We start from the raw sequence: 11470 nt of genomic DNA, 5'->3' as shown, positions 1-11470 counted from the left end.
CGCGATAGTCACTCAAGTGTGATTCTATACTCAAGAATAGATTTGAGCACCATTCTAGAACACGATTTTTATTACAATTCCGTATTCAATTTCATTATGCTACCCACTGCTTCTGTAATGTGAAATGCGGCCAATTCTTTAATTTTACTCTTTTAGTCACTGCATCATCATCTTTTATTAATAAAATCCTTAATTATTTGTACCTACTTTTAATTACTGCAATAAGTTTACCGAGTACCTATATTTCCACGCCTACAATCAATAACTGAATATGTTGAACTGTGTATCTACATTTTAAATCAAATAATTTATCATATTCTTGATAAGTAAATAAATAAAATAATGTTATCTCATCATATCTTAATATAATAGTATTATGTGAAACTGAAAGTACACTACACAATTAACGGTCAGTAACTGATTTTCATACCAAACCAAGAGCACTACATGTATTTATACTATATTTATGTATACTCATAGCAGACAGTTGGTGTTGCTTGGCGGCAGAACTGACAGGACATTCGAGTTACAGTGACGCGTGTGGAGGCGTTATTGACGAGACTCAACGATGTAAGTTTTGTATTTTACTTTAAATCTAATCAAATAAATTTACTAAGAGTTACGGTACAATAACATGGATAGGTGTTTGAGAAAAAATCTATATTGTATTGTCTTTTTTTTCAGTGTGTGTTGAAGTTGAGAAAAGTTTGTGAATTTCAGTAAAATGTATCTATACTAATATTATAAATCCGAAAGTTTGTGTGAATGGTTGTTACGCTTTCACGCAAAAACTACTGAACGGATTTTGATGAAACTTTACAGTATTATATTATTAGTAGGATACTCATGCTTTTAAAATGTAAGTCATATATAAAACCATTCAAATTATATAATACATAAGACGGAAATAGTTAATTTGGAGAGTACATATAAGTTAGTTTTTGACAAAGACCATACATAGGTACATATTAAATATAGCCTGTTACGTATGTTTATGAAGTTTTATACTACTCTATCTGGTTTATTTACAATTTACGTATTAAACGCCTCTAAATGGAGGCAAAGTAATTAATTAACATACGTTTTATTAACATGATGCTCTTTAAAATTTCAATGTCAGAAAAGTTTGAATTTGATTCAATTAATTAAGATAAGCTGTAACTATTATTATGATTCCGGTTACAGTAATGTACATTGTGACCTTATAACAGTATTAATGCATTTTTGCAAAAAAATGAGTAAAGTTACCGACATACCGGTCTATAGCTGAAGTCTCTGGTTCGACTCTCGCATGTGTTCATGTTACTGAAATGTTCATATTGGTGATGTATAAACTTATGTGAGTATTTACAAAAGGACAAGTAAGCCTACCTATTCAAATAAATATCCTCCGTGATCATGGCGCTTGCAACAGTGCCGAAATATCGGAGACTCGAAGTTAAGGTACATGGTAGCAATCCCGTCAATAATAATATTCTGTTAGTGACCATGAAAGTTTGAAACAACATATTCAAATATGTTTATGTTGTTTCTAATAGTAAAAAAATCTTAGTTTGGAATTGAATTCAATATTTTTCTACAAAGTCTTCGAAACCTAGTACCAAGTTAAGATTCTTACCAAGGTCGCGAAATCTATTTAACTAACTTATTTGACAATGTTTAGTAACGAGTGAGGTGTATAAAAAGTCGGATTTTGAAGGAAAACTTGTCGTCTTGTGTCAATCATAAGTCTATTATTATTAAGTGTCAATAAACCAATTAAAGCAAACGTCTTATTAAAACGAACCTCCCACACTTATCTACCATGTATGTACTCTATAGAAAGGTTTTTAGTTCAAGTTTAAGCAGATACATAATTTAAGGTCCCATTATACATATTGTATTGCTGTTGGTTTTCTGAATAAAATAAATAAATTAATTTTATTGTATGTTAATTTTTATATCTATAAATGAATTCATGATTATATGTATACTATCAAATACACCATCGTAAAGGTAGCGGGAAGGCGCTGGATGCAGGCCGCTACCAACCGGGCAACATGGAAAGCATTGGGGGAGGCCTATGTTCAGCAGTGGACGTCCTATGGCTGAGATGATGATGATGATAAAAAAATAGCATCAAATGATGACGTAGGTCGTTCCAGTCATCTAATCACGCGTAACTACAGTATCAATTGCCGTTTATTTTCAGTACCAGCTCGTTAGCAAAGTCAGCAGGAAAATGCAATAATTATGTTATCACGTCTAGGTGCTTATTATAAGACTCTTAACACCTAACTGCAGCAACTCACTTAATTTATATTCAACCGTCATCTTCATCATCAGGCCGCCGCGATCGTTAGTTCACTGCAGGAGCACGGAGGATTCCGTCAACTGGGACCGCAATTAACTGGGACCGCGGTCCCAGTCGCCGGATGCGTAAAAATTAAATAATTTTCTTCCGGCGACTGGGACCACTCATGGATTTTAGTACTGTACCAATTTTGGATTGAATAATATTTTCTTTTAAGTTATCTATGAGTGGTCCCAGTCGCCGGAANGCAATTAACTGGGACCGCGGTCCCAGTCGCCGGATGCGTAAAAATTAAATAATTTTCTTCCGGCGACTGGGACCACTCATGGATTTTAGTACTGTACCAATTTTGGATTGAATAATATTTTCTTTTAAGTTATCTATGAGTGGTCCCAGTCGCCGGAAGAAAATTATTATTTTTTATGGATCCGGCGACTGGGACCGCGGTCCTAGTTAATTGCGGTCCCAGTCGCCGGAAGCCTCGGAGCACGAACATCTCTAATTTACCAGAGGCAAATGAGGCTTTGTCCTACACTCCTTATGCTAGCCAGACGGATTTGTGAGGAAAAATTATTTAAAGGAATTTTATTAAACTTTAGAACTAAAAATTTCATGCATAAATTATGCATGCATGTATTCTAACAGGAAAAGAATGTTTTTGACAAGAATGCATAATTTGACAAAATTATAATAAACATAAAGAAAAGTAGGTAGGTATCGCAAAATGTGGTGAATATTATGAAATTATTGTGATTACCGTAAAGTATACCTAGTCATGTTCATAGTTATAGGGGAGACTGGGTACGGTTGAAACAATTTTGCTTTTATTGTCTATAATTTTGTTGTTTATAAACCGAGTGACGATTACGATACGTGAAATTGAAATTTGAAGTTTTAGCTACAGTATGGCTGTATCATTAAAGTTCCCGGGTAACTATTTTTAGAAATATACGCAATTAAAAAAAAAAGAAATTTTGTTTCAACCGTCCCCACGCCAGGGGCGGTTGAAACAGCGATTAGGGTCTGTTGAAATACATATAAATAATACAATAATTACTAATAAAACGTGTTTTATTTATCATTAATACTACGAATATTAAAATTATGGCACCACATGACGACATTAATCAGTCTAAGTATTTAATTTTATTAAAACATTCATTAGCCTTTGACAAGTAGTAAGCATTTCAAAAAAACAAAACATAAATATGATAAACTAAATGATATTTCCAAAATCAAATAAACATTAATAATAAAATAAAATTAACATTCTAAATAAACTTAATTAAAGCCTTTTTTTTTCAAACCATACTTTTCCACCGCTTTCCGGAGTGAATCTCCAGTTTTTACCTCCTCTTATGCTTTACCAAGTCATTTTCCTCTCTGGAAATCTTCCTTACCCAAACTCTGGGCATCTACAAAAAATAAACATTATGTTTCAACCGTACCCACAAAAAATGTTTCAACCGTCCCCAGCCCCACTTTTGGTAAAATATACTTTATAGTTTCGACACTAATAATAACACATTAAAAATAGTTACTGTCCCATATTCTACAAGCTTCATTATAATCGCAAACGCACACTCGATACATTCACATAAAAAGAACAGGTACTATAAGCATTAATGTCTGAAGAAAAATACTTACTTTTGGGTAGTAAAAAACAATATGGCGTTTTGCACACAATGTCAACGCGTTAGGAAGTTATTAGGCACTAAATTTGTGTTCGGACCTGTCGTCCGCTTCGTTTTCCCCTAGGACCCCTCACTCCCCGCGGAACCGTTTACGAGATATTTGCTCTGTTTCAACCGTCCTTTGTTTCAACCGTACCCAGTCTCCCCTAGTCATAAATGTTAATAATGTGAATAATAGTAGGTACCTACTTTTCCAAAATTATACCATTTTTGCAATTTAAAATAATATTTCCATGATTACAACTGTATTTAAATCAAGGTTTCGATTTTAATCAGCAGCAATCTAAATCATTTTGTTTACGTAGGATTATATTATTTTTAAAATAACTACAATATACAAAATATATGAAGATCGTCTCCGTCTAATATACTATTCCTATCAAGTCCTATCACTTTTGCTATCACATCTTATATAATGGTTGATTACTTATCAATTTTCATAGTCCATACTATAGTAGTCCAAACATTAGGTTAATGTGTCAAACGGGTCATAGTCCGATTGAAACGAGAATTATTCCTCCAGATACTTCCCTCCCTTCCAGAATCATCATGTCAAGCCCAACGAAGGTGAGCGAGTTCCCCTTGGACGAGGAGTATAACAAAAAGACCATGATATCAATGGCCGACATCAAGAAGTTCCGAGACTGGCTCGACACGCAGCCTCACTTGCCTGCAGATAGTATTACAGGTCTGTATTATTTACATTCTTTCGTTTCAGCCAAATGACGTCCACTGCTGGACATAGGCCTCCGCCAAGGATTTTCACAAACCCAGGTCCTGCGCTGTCCGCATCCAGGTGTTTGACTTTCCCTTCAGTAACCTAATCAGATCAGATTATATTTTTTATTGTTCCTGTAATCCCCAATGCCCCCGGTAGGTTAAGAGCCTTAAACGAACCACGTTCGTAGACCTATCACCAAAATAAATGGTGGTACGTTATTTTATTAGTCAAGAAAAAACACAGGAATATGGTGGAACCGTAAGGAGGAGGCAAGTAATCCTACTAACATTATACGAGTAAATGTGAAAGTTTGGATGTCTGGATGTCTGGATGTTTGTTGCTCTTTCACGCAAAAACTACCGAACGGATTTTGATAAAACTTTACAGTATTATTGTTTATAACCCAGAATAACATATAGGCTATAATTTATGAAGATCTGTGACAAACTAAATTTCACGCGGGTGAAGCCGCGGGCAAAAGCTGTGTTATCATAATAAAATGGTGACTGAGGTGACTGAATTTCTTTCATCACTTGTTCTCAGCATCAGCCGATATGCTGTCCCAAATTGGTGGCAGGGCAAGTTATTTAAGACGTAACACGTCTAGTACCTTGAAAAGTAAAAGCCTACATAATAAATAAAGAATTTGAACGTGACGACTTGATTAAAGGAAGCTGATATGTTTCTCAAGTCAATGAGTATTTAAAACACGACAAGCTACAATAATTTTCATAAACACCAATTATGAGATGGACCAATGTCCATCTCATAATCAACCGTCATAATTTTTGCCACTCATGTTGCGTGTGTATCTTATGTCTATAGTAATAAGTGCTATTGTAAAATATACAAAGTGCGGAAACGGCCAGTTCTGAGTCATCGTCACGTTGCGCAGAACCTATGCGTCATGTAATAGTAGCGTTTAATAATCAGGTATCAATTACGGATCGCGTTCCGTTGCTGGCTCGACCTTCGTTGACATGCTCTTACTACTGAGCTACAACGATTTACGTTACCCTATCTAGACACACGGTAGCGTGTCAAGCCAAGTTCAAGTAACTGAACTGGCGAGCAGCACCGTGTTATACACTGTGTTTACACGAAACATTTGGAGCCACTTTGACCCCCTCATAACTCAAAAGCTATTTCACATAAAAGTGTCACTAAAATTATACCACATTGGTTTGTTCGTTTCTGCCAAATGACGTCCACAGCTGAACAAAGGCCTCCCCCAAGGATTAACGACCGATCCTGCGCTACCCGCATCCAGGTTCTTCCAGCGACCTTCACCAGATCATCGGTCCACCTAGTGGGAGGCTGCCCATGCTACGTCTATCGGCCCGTGGTCGCCACTCGAGAACTTTTATGGTTTCGACGTAATAATCACTTGTAGTTTGACTCTATTTCCACGCCTAGCCAAGCCTCTACAGGCTTGTTTAGATTTACCACGGATTAAACTAACCTTCGCGGAATTTATTTTATAGGCGATCAGACAGTGACTTCTATCAGCATTTACAGTAGAAAGAAATGAGAGGTGGGAGTTGTTACCATTCCAAATTATGCCTAATTTGCCGAAAAGTCAGAAATGCAACTCTTTCTAAGGTTCTTCATCATGATCATCATCATTTCGGCCATAGGACGTCCACTGCTGAACATATTAGGCCTCCCCCAATGATTTTCACAATAACCGGTTGGTAGCAGCCTGCGCTGGCCTTTCTAAGGTTAGGAAAGGATAAAACAAAGTTAAGAAAGGGTTTTCAATGACTTACCACTATTTTCCAGATCTTGACTTGATCCTGACGTACCACTGCTGCGACCGCAGCACCGGAGTGGCGAAGGAGGTGCTGGACCTCAACCTCACTCTGAAGACGCTCTTCATCAACTTCTTCAAGGACCGAGTCGTGGATGACAGGATCCTCAACACCTTGAACACAGTGTAAGTTTACATTTAGTACCTACGTTTGCAAAAGGAAAACTATTTAAAGATTTTGAAGCCACGATAGGTGAAAGGGTCGCCGACTCTTCATCCAAGGAACGAAGGGTTTGAACTCGTAAAAAACTCATTTATTTCTGTAAATAGGCTTTAAAAAAGCCCCTTACAGGCTATTTATAGAAATAAATGAGTTGAATGAACCTTGCCGTTTGACTGTTTGGGGTGAGAGCTCACACAAAAATCCCTTCGTAATTAATTATTGAATGCCTGAAGGATAAACCGATAGTTGTGCCGATAGTAACGATCTCATTTATGAGAACAGACAGACATTTTTTGTTGACTTTAACCTTCAAGCTACCTTCTACATATATTATACTAGCTTTTTCTATATTATATTTGTGTCGTTTATGAGTGGCAAAATAGACTTAAAAAACTTAGTTGCTTAAAAATAAGAATTTTTCGTATGTTTCATGTTCTACTACCCATAAGGAAACGCATATTGTATGCAATTAGACGGTGTACCTGATTTGTTTAAAGTCGAATTTTTTGCTAAGCTGCAGTGCACGAGTAGGTAAGTTTTAAGTATATTTTCCTCTTGAATAAACCATTAAAACTACTGTTGAAACATACCGGTTTTAGACACGCTTGTAGACAAAAACAAAAGCCAGTAACTGATGAAATAAATGTACGCGAAACCCTAACTCCTTACAATATTACCACAGCAAGGTAGCGCGTGCAATGTTTATGCGACATATTTGTGTAGGTAAGGCCGATCTCTCGCGCCTCTGACGTTTACGCAGTCATTTCTCTTGTATTATTTTAATTCTTTAAAATAAAGCCCATTGTTAAAAGTTCAAACTCTCGTTTAATTCCATCAGTAACGCCGTAAATAAATAAATATCTACGTTTTACGTTATAAATACTCCGTTAATAATAAAAAATTACACGTGTCTGGTTCAAACCAGTTTAAAATTATAATTTACATACAATACGTCATGTTATGGGCAATTTGACATAGCTAGTTAAAATTATCAAACTTAAGTAGCAATGGGCCGGTGGGCTGGCCACAACTGTCGGAAAACCGACGAAAGGTGGAGTAAACGGGTTCTTCAATGAAGAATACATCTCAGCAAACGTAGAGTTGGACGCTCACCTGCTCAATGGACCGACAGCCTCAAGAAGACAGCTGAATATTTACATTTTGCGCTTTTTATGGCCTGCAATAGTAGTATATTTTTTCTATGCTAGTACCTACATTTTAACGTCATTTACACGTGCCAAAACCAGTAGAAGACACAATAAATTAACATGGAAATATCTGTACTTTGAGCTCGCTAAAACCACCTACCTATCATAAAACGTAACTTTTCAATGTAGATTAAACCTAGCTGCAGACTTTTTGTCGGCCGATAGTAGGATTGGTGTGTTAATCATTATGGAATTGTATGAAAGTGCGTACATTGGTATTGGCCGATTCTTCATACAAATAAGAATCGGGCCTAACTATCGTCCTTAACTTCGAACTCCTCCTATGTTCTTCTGATTAATTTCGTTGCGGGTCCAATGACAGTTTAACTTTCCCCGGGACAAACTTGACCTTCACTGGTTGGGTTTTTATCTGGCGGTCAAGCTGTAGATCCTGGCTACACAGGAGTTGTAGGGGTGGGAACGAGAGGTGGGAATAGTCCCGTATCGGCCGGCTAAAAGTCTGCTGTCAGAGGGGTCTTACACGAAAATGTCTACTTGTATTTTATGTTACTCATGAAATAAAGAAGCTGAATTTCTTTTACAGTCTTTTACTGCCGCTGGAGGTTCGGACTCATGACGGGTCGGCGGTGTTGTACGCTAGGCTTATCGACTACGACTACAAGAACTTCACCTTTTCTGATGCTATTAGGTGAGAGAAAGTTATCTTGAACACATGGTCGCATAATAAAGTAACTAAAGTAACTCTAACACGTCGTCTGCTGCTACTATGTGGTAGCGACTCCAACTTGCGCCTTTACCAAGCCTATTCATCTCCCTGAGTATGCATAGAAAACAAAACAAAACAGAGCAGTGAGTGATGTACCACAAGGGATTCTTCACCCATTGTAAAAAAATATTAGCTTATGGAAAGAAGAAAAACGGTTTAAATGAAATCTGGTATAAAGAAAACCGTAATTCACGCAAGCGAAACCGCGGACAGAAGCTTATTATAATGCCATTTATTTTACTCCATTACAGGGCTGTCCTGATGGTGGTGGACTTGTGGCAGTACGAGGAAGGAACGTGGCCGGGCTTCGTGATCGTCATCGACCTGGACAGGATGACCCTGGGGCATCTAACCAAGCTGGACATACAGACCGTACAACAGTTCTTGTACTATTTACAGGTATGAATGATTTATATCAGCTAATCCATGATTGGTGAGTCTGAATATAGCTTCTGTGCAATTTACCCAAACTATAACATATCAACTATAGTCTGGTCGCCGAGCACGTAGAATTTTGTCCAATGACCCCAAGCTACCCATCCTTATCGCTCGCGGTTAACTATATTGCTGTTACGACTGTGCGACGGGCGCCCGCAGTGAGTGTGCGAGCTCGGAGACCGGGCTTTAGAGCAACTAGCATATCTTCGCACCTCGCTGGAATGCGGCTCTCCCTCCACTTACCCGCGCACCTCCCCGCGTTCTCCCGTCCATACCAGAGAGTCGATATGACGTCACGGCTGCCAGGTGCGCAGTACTCGACCGGGTTGTAAGTAGGTACCATTACCGTAGGTGCCATTGATAAAACAATATCAAAATACGACACGAAGTGCCTTTCGTCCTAAAAGTCGGTTATAATTAACTTTGATGACTTCCAATGCTTAAGTTTCTTTACTTTCAGGAAGCCATGCTGGTCAAACTAAAAGGCCTCCACTTCCTGAACGCGCCCTCATTTATGGACAGGCTGATGATGCTGCTGAGGCCGTTCCTCAAGAAGGCACTCCTGGACGTGCTCCACATCCACCAGATCGGCTCCAAGACTGTGGACCCGTATGTCCCCATGGAGGGATTGCCCAAAGATGCGGGTGGAGAGTTCAAATCATTTGAGCAAGGTCAAAGTAAGTAGCATCTTTCGAAAATATCTTAGACCCAAAACAGTAGGTACATGGTCTGACCACGACATGAGATAAGCTTACTCAGATTGAACTAAACTCATGTAGCACAGCTCAATAAGCAGTCTCAGCTATGAAAATTATCATTAATTTTGCTGCCTGGCTTGTAGCTGGTGTGTACCAGAGAGGTTCTTGAATTGACACTATTTGTTTTAAATTAAAAATACAAAGAGAACCTATGAGTAATATTGGTAAATCTTGCTGTTTTATCCTTAATTATATGTTACGGAACGGACAGTAGAGCCTTTAGCTGCGTAAGAAGTTAAATTATCTAACTTCGTGATTATTAAGAACCAAACATTTTATCTTTGTATTTGACGTTGTGTATGTTGATGTGTTGTCTTCGCTGTCGCAGTGGGATGTCCTGTGATGACAGTGTAGTGTTGTTGTCGTTGTAAATAAATAAATAAATCTTTCAGATGACACAAAAGCCAGGTTCAAGGCGAACCAAGACTTCTTCGTGCAGGAGAACAAGAAGCGAGTGGTGGAGGCGCGGCGGCCAGGCAAGCCCAAGACCATCTCCGATATCTTTGGGAGCGTCGAGGGCTCCTTCAAGAAGCTTGATATTGACTAGAATAGAGGTTTCGATTTTTTTAAATTGACATGCCCATGACTAAGCCTTGCTCCACACGTTGACCCAAACTTTGGCTTCTCAGCACCATTCAATGGCCCCAAGCAGTGGTAGGGTTAATGGCAATGGGCATACTCATGAACTTGCAAAAATAAGTTTTATGAGTTGATCCGACGCTACTGGTGCATCGTGTGGATCTAGTTAGGTAATGGTATTGACACCAACATTGGGACAAGTTAATTACTAGACCATAAGTTGGACCAGTTGCGTTGGGACGTGTAATAGGGATGTTTCCTGGGTCAAAAAGCAAGAGTTTTAATTGGTGCGTCAGTTAACTTATCAAAAAATACTCTACACGTATTTTTCACTTTTTCAAACTAATGAAAATTTAAAGAGATAAAGCGCGCCAAAATTCATAAGAAGAGGCCCGTGACGTCAATGAGTGCATAAAAGTGCCGCACTTTGTGACGTCGCGCAGAACTTCAACGCACCATAACTATGTAATTATTTGTTAGATTGACAAATAAAAATATATGTGTCCAATATTTTTTGATAATAAACATGACGGACTAAAAAAATTTTTTTAGGAAACTAGCCTATTCACCAGTTCAGACCATATGTCTACGGCCATTTACTTTTTGCGTGGAACTATAAACCTTATCAGAGATTTTCTCCAAGTCTTTTCAAATGGGCTTAGGAATTGTGGTCCGAGTTGGTGATTTAGCTGTCCTAACGCCACTAGTCCAAGGTGTGGATCTAGTAATAGCTTTTCCCAACGTTCGTGACACTACTATCTTGTAGATGCACACGTTGGACGACTGGCGTTGTGACCAACGTTGAGACCAACAAGTGGAGCCGGCTATACATGTCCCAATTAGATAAAGGTTTCCCTCTTGTAAACCTCATTATGGAACACCATTGGTATGGTACAAACTCAACGCAGTTTATGTTGATCATTCCATTTGTTCTTACTTTTCTTTTCTCTTTGTACTTTTTAAGTCAGGGCTAGGGACGCTTATTTATTGTATATATTTTTTGCTAGAGTACATTTAATTTTCTTATACATAATTTAATTAAGTTTCAAAATTTAAAACAAACTGTGGTATTTTTTTTG

At 38.0% G+C, this 11470-nt stretch overlaps 1 protein-coding gene across 1 annotated transcript; it reads left to right on the top strand.

The window, feature by feature from the left end:
- Positions 1-474: 474 nt before the first annotated feature.
- On the top strand, positions 475-10692 carry LOC114350841 (clavesin-1). Its single transcript, XM_028301785.1, has 7 exons — positions 475-570; positions 4530-4675; positions 6491-6644; positions 8434-8538; positions 8868-9015; positions 9515-9731; positions 10205-10692. Exons 2-7 carry the CDS (start codon positions 4537-4539, stop codon positions 10357-10359), a joined length of 918 nt encoding a protein of 305 aa, XP_028157586.1. The 5' UTR covers positions 475-570; positions 4530-4536; the 3' UTR covers positions 10360-10692.
- Positions 10693-11470: the final 778 nt, after the last annotated feature.

Source organism: Ostrinia furnacalis, unplaced genomic scaffold (assembly GCF_004193835.3).
Source record: "Ostrinia furnacalis isolate ACB-3 unplaced genomic scaffold, ASM419383v2 OfSCF0995, whole genome shotgun sequence".
In the NCBI taxonomy this organism is placed as follows: Eukaryota; Metazoa; Arthropoda; class Insecta; order Lepidoptera; family Crambidae; genus Ostrinia; species Ostrinia furnacalis.
Note: the sequence above shows the minus strand (reverse complement) of the source record. Positions and strands in the feature narration are given on the sequence as shown.

Excerpts from the sequence above, each read along its gene's own strand:
- LOC114350841 (XM_028301785.1), top strand. The coding sequence starts at position 4,537 with ATGTCAAGCCCAACGAAGGTGAGCGAGTTCCCCTTGGACGAGGAGTAT. Across the intron at positions 6,645-8,433 it reads CTCAACACCTTGAACACAGT|TCTTTTACTGCCGCTGGAGG; the intron begins GTAAGTTTACAT and ends TTTCTTTTACAG. Across the intron at positions 9,016-9,514 it reads AGTTCTTGTACTATTTACAG|GAAGCCATGCTGGTCAAACT; the intron begins GTATGAATGATT and ends CTTTACTTTCAG.